Here is a 20,409-nt window from a genome sequence, read left to right on the forward strand (position 1 = left end):
GTAGAGCATCAAATTTCCCACAAAAATAATTGTTTGATCTATGAAAATATTGATTTTTCTGGTAATTACAAAAATCAAAAATTCAAACAAAAATTTGAAAAAACAAATCAATGTTTAAGGCACGATTACCAGGAAACGGCTCAATCTACGTCAATTTAGTAAGAGAGCTTTTTTGTAGGAAATTTAATTTCCTTCAAAAATGTGGATTGATAAAATTTTTCAGATTGACAATTGACGGATTTTGGGTAAAAAAATGCGGTAACTGTTAAAAAATCAATAGCTGTAACGATACACCCCTTAATATTAATATTAAGGGCTCAAACTTTCAGGATAATTTTCATTTGTCGTCATGAACAATGTTTTTACAGTACCATTAAAAAAAAAATTTGTCGTTTTTTTCCGGCCCAATCTAGTAAATATACATATATGTATAATACATTTAGACATGTATGTAAACGAACGTGACACTTCTTTTCATAAATAAGTAACATTATTAGGTACGTAAAATGGTAATACTTTTAAAAAATACTTCAATGCAGAATTAAATACATCGATATATCATAATGTGTATATATATATATATATATACATATATAATTATTATACATAACATAATATATTACGTATAAACGTAATTACAATTGTGTAAACTATTGCGCTCATTCAACCTCAACGAAAAAGTTCATTCGGGTTTTCGGGTCAACTTTTTTCGTCTGATATAAATTTTGAAATTAGCGCGGTGATAATAAAGTTTTACAGGTATGCGTAATATTATACTGTGTAGGCAAATAAATATTCTGATTAAGACTAAATCGGATTGTGGTAAAATATTCGCTTGCTTGAAATAATTAATCCAATACAATACGTACGTGAAACTATACATTTACATATAATAATTAATTATATTGCCAATAATGTGCAACGACGCGTACATGTATCAAGAATATCATACTGCTAAGTTTCACATCGAACTCAGTATTACAGAATATCGGACAAGGTACTGCAGTGTTTTAAATTTTTTACTTCAACATTCAATCCGCGATGAATGAATCCACCAACGCTCTGATTTTCAACTTATTGTTAGAGCTCTTAGAAAAATCACTCTATTCATCCTTCTTGTTCAAAACCTGAAAAAAAGCCTCAATCGGAAGCGTCGGCTCGTCGGTAGCGATGGCGAATTGCGGACTGATGACTCTGCTCTCGGTTGCCGGCGATACCGCTTTGAATCTCCCGGGCTCGTGAAGCTCGGACGCCGAGCTCGTCAAGTTGGCAATGCGCTGCGATATGAAAGCGTCCTCGGCGTCGCGGCTGCCTTCGGTGGACGTGGGAACGGTGGAACCCGGTTCGTTTTCGGCATCGGGTCGCTCATCTTCCTCCTGCATCCTCCTTGTCGGCGTTGGATCCGTAACCTCCACCTTCTCTTCCTCCTCCACCTTCTCTTCCTCCACCACCTTCTCTTCCTCTTCCTCTTCCTTCACCATAACCTCGTTGATCGCTGCCTCCTGCGGTTGCCTGGTGGTCATGGATGCGTAGAAGCTCGTCTCCTCGGCTGTCATTTCCGTCGTCTCTTCCGGCTGATTCCTGACCCCGAATGTCGGCCTGGCTCGTCGGATCGCCGACGAGTAGATGTTCTCCGGTCTCGTCGTGCTCTGCCGACCGTCTTCGAGCCCAGACTTGCCGAAGCTCAAGCTGCCGCTGATCCTGCTGCGGTAAAGACTCGCGTTGAGCTTTCGCTTCGGCGTGAAACGGTTCGTCCGCTCCGTAACGGTAGTTGGCTCTTCGTCAACGCCTTCGGGACTCGTCGTGGGTGTCGTCGAGGTCGTCGGTTTGTAGCCGACCCTGGAGTTGTACTTGTTGTGTCGAACGGTCGACTCTGGATCCGGTCTCTCGGTACTGACTCGGCGTCTCCCGGGCGTAGCTTCGGTCGTCGATAGCTGGGACAGTCTGTTCTTGTAATCGAGCCTGCTCCTGTAGTCCTTGATGCTGAAACGCGGCCGCGTCGAATTTCCGTACTTGAGTGGTCGGATCCTGTGCGACTGTCTCGCCGTCGTGGTCGATTCCGTGGTCGTGGTGGGCGCCTCGGTTGTGGTGGTGGTCGTAGTTGTGGTGGTTGTGGTCGTGGTCGTGGTCGCCGGCTCTTCGACGACGTCTTCGAAAGTGGTGGCAGGCTCGACGTGGTTCTCTTCGGCCGGCTTCTCGAACAGCTTCTCGATCGGAACGATGGTCTCGACGTCGTGTCGCGTCTGGGTGACTCCCTCGGTGGTCGCGAAAGCCTCGGTAGAAAATTCGAACACCTGACCCGCATCCTCGGTGGCCCCCTCTTCCATGTCCTGGGCGCCAGTATCGCGCGAAGGTAAAGAGGAGGTGTCTATTTCCTGCGAGTCCTTCTTCTTGAAGCTCTCGGGGTAGTTTTCCCACTCGGTCGTGTCCTTGTAGATGATCCTCGTCGGGCGTACTATTTCCGTCACTACCTCAGCCTCGAACGGCTCCCCGGGATTCACTCTCTGCCTGTGACCAGTGGGTCGTCTTCTGATGAAGTGCCGCTCGGTTACGGCTTCCTCGATCGTCGTCGTGGTCTGAGTCGGCCTACCCCTCCTCCGCTTCGAAAACTCAGTTTCAAATGTCTGGTGCCTGGAGGGTTCCGACTCTCGGACGTAACTCGAAGCGGTTTCCTGCTGTGGTGAGGTCGGCGTTGTCGTCGTTGTCGTTACGGGGCGACGTCTCCTCAGGGTTTGTCCAGGCCGTCGAATCCTCGGTCGTAGAGTGACGGCGGTCTGGGTTGTGACCACTTCCGGTTCCGCGATTGACTGAACCGACGACTGCTGCGTTGCTGTTTCAACGACCTCCTGAAGGGACGCCTCGGTAGCCTGAGCGACGTAAGTCGCCGGGGTCATCGGCCTGCGTCTCCTGGTCGATGATCCTCGTTGCGGGAACTTCGGCCTGTAGGGTCTGACTTCCGGCTCGACCTGGGTCTGCGGTTGGTCAGGTTCCACGGTGGCCTCGAAGTTCTCCTTGGAGTGTTGGCTCACCTCTTGGAACGCGACTTGGTCCTGAACCGATACCGGTCGGTTGTATGCTTCTTGCTCGAGGTTGAACTGCTGCTCCTGAATCCGCTTCTGCTCCTCGAGCTGCGCCTGCTTTTCGCGTTCGAACTGCTGTCTGGATCGTTCCCGCTCCTCCAGCTGTTTCCGCAGCTCGGTCTGCTCCTGGATCTCTTGGCGTTCGCGTTCCTCTTGTCGGCGCTGCTCCTCCTCAGCGAGCTTCTTCCTCTCGGCCGCCTTCTCCTGCTCTTCGATCTGCAGCCGAATCTCCTCCTCCCGCTTCCTCGCCGCGGCCTCTTCCTCTTCCTGTTTACGCTGTCGCTGGAGCTCCGCCTCTTGGAACCTCTGCCTATCCTGCTGGACCAGCTGCTGCTGAAGCAGGAACTGCTGCTCGTTGAAATGCTTCAGCGAGATGCTCTCCGGAGTCTCGTAGTCCGGCTGTGAGGACGTCGTCTGCGGTGGCTGGCCCGAAGTGACAGGGTTTTCAAACTGCGTCTGGATGCTCGGTCGGATAAAGAAGACCTGATCCGGCTCGGACTGCAACCCGAACACGGCGTTGGGCCTCACGGTTTCGGGCCTGAACTTAGCAGGTGGATTCTTTCTGGGTAAGACCTCGTTTATCTCCGTTGTGAACTTGGACTTCTGCTGCGGCCACGAAGCCGCAGGCCTCGACTGTTCGCCCTGAATGAAGTAAGTGCCGGCCTGAAGTCCGTGGGAGAGTCCCTGAGCCTTGACGAGTGACTCCTGAGGGCTGTTGCTCTGCTCGAACTGCTTGTAATGCTCGTTCCTGAGGCTGGACTGCTGCGAACCGGCGAACTTGTTCGACTCAATCTTCGGCGCGGTTGTCGATGAGAAGAGATTCGGTGGTACCAGATTGTCGTACGGAAGCGAGGGCCGGAAGTTGTTCCCGAATATCGACGACGGAGTCACGTAGCTGATCTCGTGGCTTTCGTGCACCAGAAAAGATGGGTCCCTTTCGTAGCTGCTCTTGAAGGGTGGAGGGTGGTCAACCTGACTAAAGAAGTTCCCGGTGCCACTGTTCAGGATCTGGCCGCTGTGCGGCTGCGTGTGGAACCGGTTGAAGCCAGTCTCCGAGTTCTTGTTCTCCACGCCGAATCCATGCGGACTCTCGAGACCAGGAGGTTGGAGGTACGACTTGGTGTTGGAGGCCTTCTGGGCCTCGAACTGTCGCTGGGGGTGGACGTTCTGTTGCACACCGAATCCCGAGCTCAAACCGCTGACGAGGAACGGTCGGCTCTTCGGGAACCCTGGCGAATGGGTCGTTGATGTTGCAGCGAATCCCGAACCCTTGGAGAAGAACGGCGAGCTGTTCGCGTCCTGGTGAATCTGCGAGACGAACGTCGGCTGACGCAGGAAGGCCTCGTTGTCCCGGAGGATGGCCTTTCGGTGCGGGTCCTGCACTTCGAAACGGTACGCGTCCCTCGGCGGCGGTACCAGGAACGAATAGTGCGTCGTTCCCGAGGTAGAATGGCCACTGTGCTCCTTCGGCTTCGTCCTCGCCTTCGTTGCCGCGTGGCCGAAGACGCTGAAGCTTCCAAGGATACTGGGGGGGATGTAGTCCTGCACGTTCAGGCCGTTCGCTTGCTGCTTTTGCTTGTCCAACGAAGACGACGAGGACTGTGAGTGATCCTGAAGCTTACCCAGCACCGGACGATGCGCCGAGTTTCTTTCGAGTCCACTCGACGGTGACACGTTTGTTCCGATGTTATCGTATCCCGTTAGTGGACGCCATCCGTTTGCGATCATCGAAGATCGCGTCGGGGACTGAAATTTCAACAACGATCAGTTCTGGCCGCGCACCTTAATTCACGACTTTACGCTGCACCGTAAGGAAAATTGGGTCTGGACTTATGTACGGACTTTAATTTGGTCCACATCCAACACCATCGGTCTATCACTCTGTGTTAATGCATGAGCGAATTAATGCTTGAAAAGTGCCACCAGTGAATGAGCAACCCTGCTAAACTCACTGTGTTACTATACTGCGGATGTACTTTTTTGGAGTTTATTCATTTACTGTTGAATTTCCAAATGGACTACAAAAATTGTTACATCCAGTAGCCCACATCAGCCAGTGATTGCCGATTTCAACACCACAATTTTCTTACGGTGTAACATGGATTACATCGATACTCACAAGCTGGACATCGGTTCGATCGATCGGTACTGTGATCGCTTGGATTGCGCTCCATGTCGTCAATGCACCTAAAATCCAATAAAATATTAATGACATTGGTTGTTTACTTTGGATACTCGAATCGTCGTTGAATGCATTCGAAGGTTCAGGACTGAATGGAACGTCAATTTACTTACAAGTTTCAAATCTTACTTGTTATCGAATTTGCACTCAATCAAGAACTTCACCATTTGCTTAAAAACTTCATGAAAGATCACAAATAGACCGAAGCTACTTGCAAATATGCTCGACGGTTGGGAATCACTGGATCATATATTAAACTCACCAAAGAAAACTCGTGCGAGAAACATCCTGAAGTGTCACGGCAACATTTACGGGTCAGTCCTGAAAAACAGTGTCAAAAAAAAAAAAAAAAAAAGAAACGAGGTGTGAGTGAAAATTTCTACAGAACACGGTACGCGTATACATATACTCATAATCCAAATGTTATCAGACCAACTCGTATTCATTGCACAAAATAATTAATTAAAAAACTAATTCAGCCATGCGACTGCAAGTTTCAGTTATTTGAATTCCGGTCGATATACGTATGTCTATACGATTATTTGGACCGTCCGTAAATAATAATAATAACAACAACAACAATAATAATAATAATAATAATAATAATATTATACACAGCCAGAGGATTAATAATTTGACCAGTGAGCCGAGAGAGCGTGAAACCGATATCTGTTGGACAGCATCAGCAAATTGATTACCACGCTATTGTCCATGGCTTGAAAAATGGTAGAGAATAGAATAGAAAAAAAAAAATATAAATAAATAATGAAGCAGCATTCAGCGGAATCTCTCTACCTCAATTAAATGCATCGATATGCCGGCTAAATATTTTTGTCAGGTATTAATCATTTATCGACAATCATCGCCGTGTAAGAGATTTATTTTATCTTCGGATCTGATCAGCGAGTCTCAATTTATTCGGACAAAGAGGTTTATTTACAATGCGGGTTAGACTGGTTTAACAAGCTTAGGATCTCGATCCGGTTTAGCTGTTTTTTTATACGACTTTAGGTATTTTGGAGATGTTTAATCTTGGCGCAGCCGCGGTTCGACTCATCGCTGTGGAGAATCTAGAACTCTTGTTGGCCTTGATCCCGATCCTTTTCACTTAAAATTTATCAGCCTTTGTGCACTTCCGCTTATTATATTCTGCGGCGAAGCGCTTTTACCCGTGTAGGTATATTATTGCAATATAGTTGAGAGAATTTTAAATCCTGTTAAGTTTCTCACTCTTCGCTTTTACGTCATTTTTGCAAAGATAGATTCAATGTTATTTATTCGGTAAATTTGCTGAGCAAATTTTTATATTCCCGATATCCGAATCGGCGACGGCGACTTCATTTTACTGTAATAAAGACATGACAAATATACGGAGTAATTATAAAAACGCTCGGTTTTCGCTTTGAGATCGCATTACACAAGCTTTCAAGTAAAATGCTAAATATCCTTTGAATACTTCTGTACATATACAACGCGTTATTAAAAGTAGCACAGTTTTCACCGTGTAAAGTTTTCTTCGCAGATGGAAATCAATTTCGCAAACTTTCAAACGCGTTGCATGATCGTCAGAATTCTAAATTCAACGTCTGTTATTCGAGGATCATTCAATTTGTCTCTTTGACGAGATTTTCGCGCATTCGCGATGAACGGAAATTTTTATCCACAACTCTCGTCATTCTCTTCAAACGACACTGATCGAAGTAAATTTCTGCAACACGCATGTTCGTCCTTAATTCTTAATTAAACAAGACCTCGTGCTTATAAACACGTGGTAATTTGCATCCTTCACAGTCTGTCGGAGGCGTGGCAACTCCGGCTACACGACGCTTGGAAAATCATTGCGATCATAAACCACGTCGATTCACCTTGGCTGCGTTGATTGTTAAATTGAAAATTTGCGGCGAAAATTCGGAGGAACTCGAGGCCAAAGTTGTGTGAAAGAAATCAATAACAACGAGAAATGGAACGTTTGAAAATTCACATTCCAAGCGTAGAAAATATAATGCGATTTTCTAGTACCGGTGATCGCGGTTCATCGAATATTTAAAAGCATCAAAAGTGCCATTCATCGCGGTTTCGATCATCGGTTGTTTGTGTTACTGCTGTGATTACCGTGTCCAAGATCTGACTTCAATTATTCGACACAGTGACCTATAAAGCCGACTATACTTTTTTTTTATCGCAGAAAGTAAGCGTAATTGTGGCCAAACTGTAACACACAATTTATGTTATACACCGAAAAAAATTTTATTTGTCACAGTAACTAGAAAAATTCAGTAAAACAGGTATCCTTAAAAAAAAAACTGTTTGAATATTGTTAGAATTACGAAAAACGAGGTAAGCGTAACCATTTTGCGCTATCGTCGATCCTTTTTTGCTAATTACAACGCAGAATCAGTTTGTTCGCTTTACTCTACTTTTTTAGCTAAACAAGGCTTTAACGTCAATTCATTGTTGCCCGTAATTCGAACGAAGATTGTATACTTCTGATTTCGAAATGTATCTGCGTGTATAGTTTGTAAAATAAGGAAGAAAGAAAAAAAGAAGAATTACGCACGCTTGTATTTCAAGAAGTTCACCTGCTGCGGTGTATAAAATACCTTATAGAAGAGAAGAATACAAGTACGGTCAAGCTCTGATTGCCCCCGACAGTCTTCGCCTTTCGCTTTCCTAATCCAGCACGCGACGCGATTCGGTCAATGCTAATTGGCAATTAATTTTTTATCGACCGCTACGACGTATCCAGGCGAATAAACGGACTATGGCCATCGGCTATCGATTAACCGAAACCGAATGATGTTTATATTCGTGTGAAATTTTTAGTACATTTATCAGTAACCTGTGTCTCCGTTTTTCTCTATCTTACATTTGACACGGATGATCGATGCTTCGCGGTTTTTTACCCCTGAATTTTAAATCCTGAACCTAATTCAAATGCAATCCCGATCAAAACTTGAGGCATCCGCCTTTCAGAGTTGAGAAATTCTATTTCACCAAATCGGCTGCATGCTAATACTGTATAATACAATATAATGATTTAAATTACCGTGTGCAAGGTGGAACGATTTAATAAACCGAAGAATTCTCTCTCGCAACAATATATTATACATACCCAATTGAACGGTATAAAATATTGCAATTTTAACTCTGAACATTTTCCGAATCGGTGTAATTTACCTTTTTTTTCTTCTTACTTTTCCATATTTCAATTCACTTGTTCACTTGTAATGTTCTTCCTTATAAATTTCTACGCGAAACTGCTTAAATTTTAAAGAGAAGTTGACAGATCGTATAATTTGACTTTCCCGGTGACATAAAAAAAAAAAAAATAAAAATAAACGTTCAACTCCACTGCACAGTTTATACAATATCGCACACACCGCAGCATCGAAGTTACAACTTGAGAGTGAAATATTTTTCACCGAGTGAAACGTGAAAACGCGTGCGTGAAAAATTTCGTCATATATGCTGCGTGGAATTTAAGCGAGTCCCTTAATTTGTGGAGTGACGCGTGTATAATACGAGGAATAGAATGAAATTTACGTAACGAGAATTGCGCAATCTCTTCGTGTCTGCTGCTCGCAGGACTTTCTTCGCTCTCACGCACATCTATGATAGAGAATATTATCTCCGTGTACTCGGTTTACATTGCCCACGGTATGTAATTTGTTTTATGAATCTGCCGGTATAATTGAGACGAGGGTTGTTCTCCTTCTGCCATTGTAATCGGTGCATTACGTACAAACATTGCCCGGGCATAAAGAAACGGATTTTCTTCAAACCGCTCATGCTGTATTTGTGAGGAACGCGTTGCAGGTACCTTCGGATAAAAAAGTCTTCTTCCGATCGGGGCGGGGTTGAAATTCCAAATTTGAAAAGCTTCGAAAGCGCTTAATTCCAAATTATTTGATGGTGGAACTTGATGCAAGGAAATGAAACTTTGGAGAAACAACAAAGTTTCGAATGGTAGGATCAAAGTTCCGAAATCTAAGATTCCGAAAATTCAAGTTATGATAGAGAAAAGTTCCGAAATGTAAAGTTTTGATAGAGCAAAATTCCGAAAAATCAAGTTTCGATAGAGTAAAATTCCTAATATTAAAGTAGTTTTTAGCGAAGTTTACTCAACGAGTGGGTGGAAAAAAATCAGAAAAAGCGAAAATCGGAATAACCAGAATTCCGAACGTAAATATATGAAAAATCCAATGCAAAGAAAGATCAAAGTGGTGAAATTTCACCAAGCCAGAAGTCCACAGTACTGAAAATCTTCGATAATTCGGAATTTCGAGGTTTCCGCTCTCAAGTTTTCTCATTTTCGGACTTTCAGAATTTTCCCCTTCCGAAACTTTGAGCCCTCGGATTTCGGACCATTCGAAACTTTGACGTTCCGAAATAATTCGGAATTTGGCGTTTTCGGAAATTCATACGTTTTAAAAATTTTACCGTGAATCAGTTACAACGCCGATAGAATTTCTGTAATCCTGAGGTTTCCGTGCAAGATATCGACGAATATGAGGATAAGGGGACAAAAAATGACAAGTAGAACTTGTCGAAAAAAAAAAAAACGACAACTTTCGCGATGCTGTATAAATATATCAAGTAGGTACACGTGGGCACATTGTAAAAGGCCCTAAGCTGAAAAAGCCCGGCTCGTGCTTACTCATCACGGATTTGAAATCGAATCGACATCAATTTCGTACGTCGTTCTATATATTGTCAATTGAAATGCGCGGTATGGACGATCGAGTGCTGCAGATAGAATTAGTGATTTAGAAATCGGGGCCATACTTACTATCTCGTGCAATTAACAACCGCGGTGCGATTCAAGGCTCGAATATATCAAAAATTCCACAAAGTCGAGCGTATACACATTGTGAAAATTGTCGGTGATAAAAACGAAGTGCCATCACGTTATAAGCACTCATCGATAGTCAATAATTACCTTCGAAAGATCGAATTTCGCATTTAAAGGTAAATTCATTCTGAAATCGCGTTTGTTTCTCTCTGTATTTATCTTAATTTACGCCTCGTTATTTTATTACTTTTATTTTTTCCGTCTTCTTAGGACATATAAATACGAACTTTGTATACTTCTATCTATAATTGATCGTTACGAAGTATCTCGATTATTATTGCAATCCTTGAGATATCGGATTTCGTGCCGAACGAAAAAAAAAATAAGAAAAAAGTAACAACGCGAGCGTATAAAATTTAGAACCGATGATTTTGAATTGCACGCCTTTTATCCACGCTGCTGATGTCGTGTTATTAATAATTCACGCATTTACTGAACATAATTAAAAGCGTATTTGGCAATAACCGCTCGTTGGATTCACTATCAGAGATGTTCTTGAGGTTCTTGTTGTTTTTTTTTTTGTTTTTTTCTTTTAATTGCATCGAGAACTCTAGTCGGATACGGTGAATTAAACATTACAACACTTGTTCTACTCTTCGATGGTGGTTCGTCCTTAAATCCATCGTAAACTTTGAAAGGAATTTGAAATTAATATTTCTTGACACATTTATAAAATACTTTCAATTTTCGGTGATGAAAATCGTAGATTAAAATGCTAAATGCACGCGTGAGATAATTTGCAGCAATTTAACAAGTGAGGAATTTCCTAATTGGACACAAGTGTCCAATATATATATATACATGTGTGTGTACATGTTGCTACGTATATACAAGTATAAATGTTTACTTTTTATGCGGAGCGTGCAGAAGCCGCGGTGCTTCGTAGCATATAAAATCGCTAATAAAGGGAAAGTAAAGGAATTAGTTTTAGGTATAACTAGGCTGTGATGAGGGTGGGGATGGTTAATTGTTCGCAACGCGTCTTGCCCGCTGAGTTTTATATTAAATACTCCACCGCACTCGCTTGTGTCCATTATTAATATGAATTTTACTTATTCGCTTATTTATTTATTCGGTCATTCGCTTTTTCATCACGCCCGTCTGTTACACGCCCGTAAAATATGCCCTACAAACCGCCTCTGGCGTAATACTGGAGGCCTCGATTTTACCCATCATCAGAGTTGAGAGCGAGCGGCATTTTTTAATAAAAAAAAATAAATAATCACGCGTGCCTACAGTTTGCTGATTATAATTATACCTCATATTATTTCACCGTAAAATTGCAATGAGCATAAAAATTTTAGTACAGAAGAATTGCGTTACGGTTGAAGTTGAGGTAAATGGGGCGTTCCAATGTTAGACCCTCACAGATTCTGATGTTGTTAAGATTTTTTTTCCAATTCTCCCAACACTGAAAAAGTACACTGAATTTTTTCAGATTTTTTATTCAACTGCTCAATTATTTATAAATAATTAAAGTGATTTTGAAAAAGACCTTTTTTTTAAATAGTCAAAAAAACTTCAGACTTTCAATTCTCACTTTCGATTTTTTGATCAGATGAATCGTTGTTTGAACTATCTGAAAATTCTCGAACAATTCTCAAATCTTCTATTTTTCACTTAGAACATTTGTAGACCATTTCCATTGCGGAGCGACTTTGGTCTACTTTTTTTCTAACCGTCCAATTTTTTTTTATGAAGTTGATAATGAAACCGTTCTAAAAATGTTCCGAGTAACAAATGAAAGTGTTGAGAATTTTTTTTTTTGTGAACTTTCAAACCGTTTCATCAATGTTTCAGCCGATCAACGAAATTGAAAGTGCTACGAAAAATAGAGACAAATTTATCCATCACGGGCACGGTTTTGAAATATTTGTAAAAGAAAGTACAGTTTTTGTGAATTCAAAAAATGGTCCTTTTCAAAACGAGTCTGAATATTTGTAATGCAAATAAATATGAACGGATTTTGAACATTGCAAAAAACACTGTATCGCTATACGAAAAGTAATATCTGGTACTAATTTTCTCGCCTTGAACATCTTCGATTTTGCCGAATCCTACGAGTTTCTGAAACGAGAAAGATGGCCATGAATCGGAATTTCAAAGAGGCATGAAAGTGTAGATTTTCGTTAGTTTGCCCGCGCGCAGATTCTCCAAGGCGAATTTCCTGCCCGAGACTATCTCCGATCTTTGTGTCGGGACATCGAACTTTAGAATTACGTATCTGCATCTTTCTTACCGCGTTCTGCATACAATTATTTCACTCGAGTTACACGCGTAATGCGGCTTGAGCAACAACTCGCTGGTTTCGCGTGCATGCCGGGTATTTTCGCGTTACGTCATAAGAGTTACCCGTGTCACAATGTCTGACTAATCTCTCGGTCTATCCGCTTGTCGATGCTTATTTGGGCTAATTAGCGAAACCCCGAGCAATTAAATACACACGGAGGCACGCCGCGGTTGATTAAAATCTGAGATTCGTATCCCTGGGAATTAGGAGGAACGTAGAATTAAATGAAAAACAAACACCTCAAACCCTCGCTTTAGTACGCCGAGAGAAATTTTTAGTTTCGGTTACCGCTCGGTCCTTAAATATTTTCATTTCTTAACCATAATCGAAAAATATACTTCTAGTTACTGTAACAAATGAAACTTTTCTCAGCGCACGGCGTTGTTTAACTCCGTAATCGAAATTTCATTTCGCAAAAATAAAAAAACACGTCCAAAGAATCAGCAATCAGCATATTTCTACGATAAATAAAATGAGAATCTCAGTTGGATAGAATTTATTTTTTACAAGAATGAACAAAAGTCAACGACCTTAGCCGATTATTTATGATGATACATAATACAAACATTGCGAGGGGGAAATAATTTTGGTACATAATTTACGCGAGGCGTACGTGCTGTGAAATTGGCAATATAAATCAGCGTCTTTTGCATTGTAATTAACCACACGTGGCTGCGTTAATTATTTAAATTTCGGGCGAAACGAATGCGTTTGTTTTTTTTTTTTTTTTTCTTTTTTCTTTTTTCTCCATATTTTGTACATCCTGCATATTGCACGAGTTAATAATATTTTCCAATCGAATTGCGAACGACGTTCCCAAGGCTTCGTGTTATAATTCACCTGACGTAGGTACACCCATAACTCCGGAATAAATTTGTTCCGCACCCATTCCTCGATACTGTATAGAATAAAGGTGGCTTCGGGCAGGCTGACTCGCCGAGTTGTTGGAGAAAATCGAAAATTTTTCATTCGCGCGCGTCAACGTCGGGTAGGAAGATTATGAGAAATCCATTCGGTTCGTTGAATGAATGAACGTTATTTTTCCTTCCCTAAAAGTCTTTTCATGTCCGATTTCACGTCCCGGTGTAAATTCACGGTGGAAATATTCCCGTCGTAATTACATGCCGGGTAAAAAAGAAGTTGAATAATTTTAGAACGATAAAAAATAAAAAAAATAAAGGAATTTACTTTGGTTCGAAGCGAGGTTTGCTAAACATAGTCGCCAAATTTCGCAGAAATTTGTTTACACATTTTGTTCGGTAATATTCTTTCGAAATTAGTAAATCTTATATTTCGATTGAAATTTTCCATGGCAAATATAAAAACGGCATCGATAATAATTCGCTTCTCTTCTGCTGGTTTACTTTTCCAATCACTGTGAGTATTAAAAATTGAGTTCAACAACCGTCGGTTGTAACGAGATACGTGCGTTTCTACACGCTACAATTCGTATATTCGTGCAAACGGATTTTAACGTGCAAGAAAAATGCCCTTCGGACAGAAAACAATATGAAAATACTTCAAATTATCAACTGTCAGAATTTTTCATTAAACATATCGGTAATTCGTACTGTATGTAGAAAGGTGAAAAGTAAAACCGAGGGAAATTTTAGCATTCGACGGTTGGGAAAGTAAATCGTCCGAGGTACGTAAAATTTCATTTAAAATTTCGCCAATTAAAATCCCCGGGCCATAATGAAAAATAAAACATTTATCGAAATATAAAGTAAAATAAACACGGCGGTAAATTTTTTTTTTTTTTGTATTTTCTTTTTTTATTCATTTACTTTTTTCTTTCTCTCTCTCTCTCTCTCTCTCTCTGCACGAATCGCATCGGATTCGAAACGCGGTATTGCCTCGTATTAAAACCCGGCAGCGATTCATCTCGCACGGTTCAAAGGCTGAAATTATACTCGCGGATCTACCGCAAGGGGCGTAAACTGGAAAATTGCGGGAGTGGAAAAGGTGGCAGCAGCGTTGGTACGGATTTTGCCGCAATCTGCAACCATATTGTAAAACCCGTCGCGAAATATCCCTGCTGCGGTATAAAACTTTATAGCCGGCGTATAATTTTTAGGGTTTGCAGTCGGGTCGCCTGAACCTTGGCTCCTTGGCCCGCGAAACGTTGTATTAAATTGCGAAAAGTTTCCGCTTCACTTCCAGAATATTGCAATAGAAAATTTCTAATCCCGCGCCATCTTTTTCAACTACGACTGCGAGCTTAGCTTTTTCTTTTATCGCTCAAACGAAAGAAGAGTGAGAGAAAATTTCATACGTTGTTTTTTTTTTCTTTTTTTTTTTTGTCAATAATTTTTGCAGGACGGTGTAAGAGTTTAGATAAAAAAAAAAAACCGGTTAAAGTGACGATAGAATCGAATGGGAATAGTTTTTGGTAAAAGGGTAAAAAAAGAAACGATTTCATATCGATTTCACGTACCTACGTGATTTGTTAAACAAACGTGGCACAATTTAGGTACGAATATTCGGTACAAAATTTCTCGATTCACAAAGATTTCGCTTGTAAACCTGTTGAAACTGACTTTTTACGACACGCATTATATGCATGTAAGAAAGAGATACAACTGCAATTGCAGCATTGACCCCGTAACGATTTCTTTCGGTGAAAAAATCACCACGCGATTTGCTCTTTTCCCTTTCACCTCTGAAATTCGTATTTTATTGATCTCTCGATGGCTAATTATACACTGTAATTAAGTATCTTTCATATCGATCGAGTATCATTTTATCGCAGCGAAACGATTAGATTAGAAGGTATCTATGAAAGTTGTAAGACAAAAAAAAAAGAAAAAAAGAACGTACCCGCGTACAAATTACATTAAAATACTCTCGCTTTTAGTACTCTGAAAAATTTTAAAACTCTACTCAAAAAATCAACTTCACGGATAACTTATGCGATCCGGGATACCGGTTTTCGAAATTTTCCGGCTCAAAGGTTCAAGTTTCGTTGGCTGACAGACGCTCGATGGATTCTGCAATCTGAAAACCGTTCTTTCGGCTTTGCAGCGGTAACGAAGCCTCGATAGAGTTCCTCTATAACTGTTTCTGAATTACCCGCGCGCCAAGTAAACTAAGAAGGAAGTACCGTAATCGAATGCCCGGTGAAATCAATTAATTTCTCAAGCTTTAGCGCAGCGGAATATGGAAAATAGATAGGCGGTTGGTACGTATGAATATAATTAGGTTTACTCGCCACTGGACCGCTGACACAAGTTTCTTCTGGCACAAGTGCAGCTTCTACGATAATTAATGCCGAGTAAATAACGCGCGGAGAAATATCCGGGCAGGAGAAGAATATTTTCATCAATTTTTTAATAATTAACGAACTAGATCTTAGACCAAGTATTACAGACATTTGAGTTTCACGGAAAATGTTGCAGACTTCGATAATTATTGCCGCGTCGAAACCGAAAGAAGACGAAGAAATAGATTGAAAGAAAAGAAAAAAACAACCTTGTTTGAATAAGCAAACTTACAGTTCAAGAGGAAAAAGTTTATAGTCACTTGAAGATGGGGAAAAGGGAGAGAAAAAAAAATGAATATTCCGATCGAGTGAGCGTAATTATTTCGAGTGAAGTGGGTTGTTTTTTTTTTTTTTTTTTTTTCGAGAATACAAGAAGAATTCAACGCCGGATACCCGATCCGTGGTTTTAGGCGATTTGAATTAAGATTCTCGCAGTTTCGAGACCTCGAACAATGGAATCAGTTTCAAAACCGGGCTAGATTTATCGATGGTCTTGCCATGCTCGTTCGGTGAGTATAAAAGCAGAAGTTGGCGGATTGTGAAACCTCCTCGTACAGCTGACAATTGGAATTCGGTATATTCGTCGAAAGTTGACGTCGAATGTGTTTGAGGATTTTAAAAATGACGAAAGAATGGGAAAAGAAAGGAAAGGAAAGGAGAAGAAGAGAAAAGAAAATTGAAGGCTCTCTTTCCTCATGAAAGTTCGGCTTCGGGCCGGGGAAACTCGACTTTGGATGCCCCATTTTCATCCTCCACCGTTACAACTCTAGCCAACAATGAACGTCAGCTCGTTTAACTGCATAAACGATCATTAATATTCTCAACACGCGAGTGAAACTGCAGCACGTGGATATCTCGCTCACCTTATAATATATGCATATTACACACTAGGTTCCATCGAAAGATCGGTTTTCAGACAACAATTGCACAGGGGAATTGAACACGGAGAGAAATTTTTAATGTAATGGCAATATGAAAAAAAAAAACTGTTTTTATTTTCTTCGCTGCATAGTTATTCATCGTTTAGAATTTTGATTTTACAATTGCAGTTGGAGCTTTTTTTAATTCTCCTCTTCAGATATTCCTTTATTTATTGTGAAAGATTTCGCAGGTTTGTCTCTTCGGATTAGAATTTCGCATCTCTAAAAATGTGTAAAATCGATATTTTCGCGATGTTGCTTTTTGCAGAATTTTAAAATGATAAAATTTCATTCCTCCCGACAATTTTCCTCCGTCAAAGCGGAGTTTCAATCGCTTAGAGTCTCGCTGCGAGCTTCTAGAAAATCCGGTGAAGTGCGCATTTATGTATCTACCGCCGCGCGCCGCTGCGGGAGCAGGTTGAATATATCTGCTCGAGTCGCGCGAGTGAGAGAGTTAATTAGTGCGGTAAATTGGAGCTGAGAACAGGTAACAGGTAACAAGTAAGAGGTAACAGGTTATACGGCTGCCAGCCCTCCTTTTGATCACAGAGACTCGATACGATAAGCGAACGGAATCGAACGACGCGACAAGTTTTCGATCGGTATTTGCGCTTTCCGATTTTTCATAACTCCGATCGGCAACGTTTCGTATAAAATAAAATATGATAAATAACAACGTAAAAGTATGAATTTTTTTTTATTCCAGAAAAAAAGTAAAATGATTCAACAGATGAAGGAAATCGGTTTTGTACGATCGTTCAGAAAAGTGCTTGTGTTTTACTTTCGATAAGCGAAAGGCGGAAGACCGTGTTCGAAATTATTTCCGTCTTGTTTACAAGATTTTTCTGCAAATCTGAATTCGACGTATCGTTGAAAATTTTTGTCCCCCTCCTTTTCGAACCGACAGAAAATCGCGCATTGAAACGAGAAAATTTGGACCAGATTTTTGCATCGATCGATTATAATTCGTGCGCTGATTACTATTCGGTATTTATATTATTCGAGAACAGGAAGTGCACCGCTTCAAGCATGCTCGTAGTTACATCGGACTTTCTAAGCTCTTCTGTCGTAAGGTGAGAAGTTAATTTGAAAGTTTTACTTATTACGGGCCATAAATATGGGACCGATGGCCGTTTTCGCGAGCCGATTATTCCGACTCGTACGTTACACATTTATCGCGTCTGTATACGGAGTACGTGTATCCTAGTTTATTTTTCACACACACAGACACACAGACGGTTCACACCTTGCCGCGTTATCTGCGCGTGTAAAACATACCGAATGAATCATGCCACTGTCACCGTTCTGCGTTTATCTGCATTCGCCAGCGTAAGAACGTGCGTAAAAGTTATCACAACCGGCGTTACTGCACGTGTTTAAAAGGAAAGAGTTTGAATTTACGTACCGGAAGTATACTTTTTTCATTTCTATGCTCATCTAGGTTGACCGTCGTCTACAGCCTTCGCACGTATATACAATATATACCTATAGAAGTGTCACAGTTTTCACGTTTTCTTACCAATTTCTCTTCTCTTCGTTTCTTTTCTTTTTTTTTTTTGCCAATTTTTCCTTCACGGCAACGACAAATTTGTCATTTCGCATCGTTTGCCGCGAATGCTTATCGAAGAATTGAAAAGGAGAATTAAAAAGGTCTTCAAGTGTCTACAATCAAACATTAAAAAGATAAAAGACGTTGCAAAAATTGTCTTCTCTTCGCTGAATAGTTATTTACAACTTTGAATTTATTTATTTTTTTTTGTTATTTCTTTTAATTTTCCTCTTCAATTATAATGATAATAATAATAATTATAACAATAATAGAGGAGAATTAAAACAGTCTGCGAGTGTCTACAACCAAACATGAAAAAGGTAAAAGACGGTGAAAAACTATCTTTTCTTAGCTGAACAGTTATTTATAGCTTCGAATTTTGTTTATTTAATTTTTTTTTTATTCCCCTCTCCAATTGTAGTAATAATAATAATAATGGAGAAGAAGTAGAGTCTCCATCCGCGCTGATTAAACTTAACCGTGCAGCGATTCTGTGTCAGTTATAACAAATTTCAGCGATTCGTTTGAAATGAGATCGTTTCTCTTTTTCATCAAGCTTTGTTTTTTACACTTCATCGCAATTCGATACTGGGCGAAATAACGTCGAAGAAAACGACAGTGAGATGAAATTGACCAAAAATATTACATGCAGTAGACTCAAGTCGCGTCGAATTCCACGTTTCGTTTAATTTACTGTTTTGTTATTGTCTTAATTTTTTTATCTGCTGCGGTCGCCGAAAAGTTGTTGCTACTTATTACCCAGCCAAACGTTATTCGTTTAATTCATTTAATACCGATCTTGATCTACCCAAACGATTTCTCTGCAATGTCAAGGACGTGCGGTTTCTCCGTTATACAATTCGCGCGTAAAAATAGGAACGATTCGAATGTGAATGTCTGTCTTACAATCTCATTGAAGCTCGGAAAAAATTCACCAGTCAGTTGCCGAGAATAATAGCTTGTTCCTAATTTCCAATAACACGGAGAGAGCAATCGTTCTCATCGAATGATAACATAATTCTGAAAACTTATCGTTGTCGGAAGAATGTGAATTCTGTGAAACTGGTAATTAGTTTACTCACTTTTTCACCGGAAAACAATTTCTTGCGGCACTGTAATACGAAAAATAAAAACAATCCGCACTCAATAATAATATCTATCACCCAACAGCCGCTCTTGTATAAAACTTTTTCTATTTTTTTTTCGCCACCGGAAACGCGACGATGATTTGAAAAATTCAAACGCGGGCACTTTGGCGAATAATCTTTTTTTCTTATACGTATCGAATTTTGTGTTTGGTTTATAGTCGAGCTGCAGGCAGCCGTTCGTTCAGAACTGTGTCCGGTTGTCCGAGGTTTCTTAACGGCCTCCCTTTACTTCGGAACTCTTTACTCCCGCCTCTCTGCCCCCCCCCATATCAACCTAGAGAATCCAGAAGAAAGTAGGCACGCCACTCTGCTAACCATGCCTCGACTTGCCTTGCCGACAATCCGGCAAGGAAAGAATTTCCACGCGTTTATACTTTTTCACTTTGTATACGATCCCATGTCGGATTCAAATCTTCACTCTTAATCCCGCTCCCCGATCGTTTGCCTCGTGGTCTACTTACATCGGGATGCAAAAGAACCCGGCTTACGAAATTCTGCGTAGATAATGGTCGTTGAAAGAGATTTTTTATTGGCTATTGTAATTTTCTTTTCCCGCGTTTGATTCAACTTTTTTTTCTTACCTAGTTTTGTTCGTATAACGTTATTCGTACTTTGTTGTATCGCACATTGTGAGAGAAATTTTTAGTTCCGGTTACCGCTCAGTCCTTATCTATTTTTATTTTTAATTACAATCGAAAAATACAGTTCTAGGTAAAAAATGAAAATTAGTTTTCTAGCTGTTGTGACAAATGAAATTTTTCTCAGCGTAAGAACTGAATACGTATATTTTGCCGTATTTCACACTGTTATAAAAATTTAACTAAACATAATGTCCCAGCAAGTCAGCTTTATTTTTCAATTATTTGTCACGTTTCTGTTAGTGAATATGACGCACATTATTCAAAATTTAATATTTAAATTGTCACATCAACACTTAATTTGAACTTGGTAGTTTTTCATTTGAAATTACGTTGAAAAATGGTTAAATCGAGCCGAAAAATTTTAGCGGACCTGCTGGGACATTTTTTTTTCTAACCGCGCACAAGGATTTCTTTACATCGACGTTGATTTTTTTAAGGGTCAGAGATCGTTGGATCGAAAAAGTGTCCGGAAGGTGTGACGTAAT

At 40.7% G+C, this 20,409-nt stretch overlaps 1 protein-coding gene across 1 annotated transcript; it reads right to left on the reverse strand.

Moving 5' to 3' along the window:
• Nucleotides 1-321: 321 nt before the first annotated feature.
• Nucleotides 322-19,462, reverse strand: LOC124305191 (ras guanine nucleotide exchange factor R-like). Its single transcript, XM_046764319.1, has 4 exons — nucleotides 19,218-19,462; nucleotides 5,525-5,583; nucleotides 5,200-5,267; nucleotides 322-4,826 (listed from the first exon to the last, which is right to left on the reverse strand). The coding sequence occupies exons 2-4, from the start codon at nucleotides 5,547-5,549 to the stop codon at nucleotides 1,104-1,106; spliced, it is 3,816 nt and encodes a 1,271-aa protein (XP_046620275.1). The 5' UTR covers nucleotides 5,550-5,583; nucleotides 19,218-19,462; the 3' UTR covers nucleotides 322-1,103.
• Between the last annotated feature and the right edge of the window lie 947 nt (nucleotides 19,463-20,409).

This window comes from Neodiprion virginianus, chromosome 5, assembly GCF_021901495.1.
Source record: "Neodiprion virginianus isolate iyNeoVirg1 chromosome 5, iyNeoVirg1.1, whole genome shotgun sequence".
NCBI classification, from domain to species: domain Eukaryota; kingdom Metazoa; phylum Arthropoda; class Insecta; order Hymenoptera; family Diprionidae; genus Neodiprion; species Neodiprion virginianus.

Coding starts and splice junctions, on each gene's coding strand:
- LOC124305191 (XM_046764319.1), bottom strand. CDS start 5,549: ATGTTTCTCGCACGAGTTTTCTTTG. Junction 5,268..5,524: donor TCTCGCACGAGTTTTCTTTG/GTGAGTTTAATA, acceptor ATTGGATTTTAG/GTGCATTGACGACATGGAGC. Junction 4,827..5,199: donor ATCGAACCGATGTCCAGCTT/GTGAGTATCGAT, acceptor TTGAAATTTCAG/TCCCCGACGCGATCTTCGAT.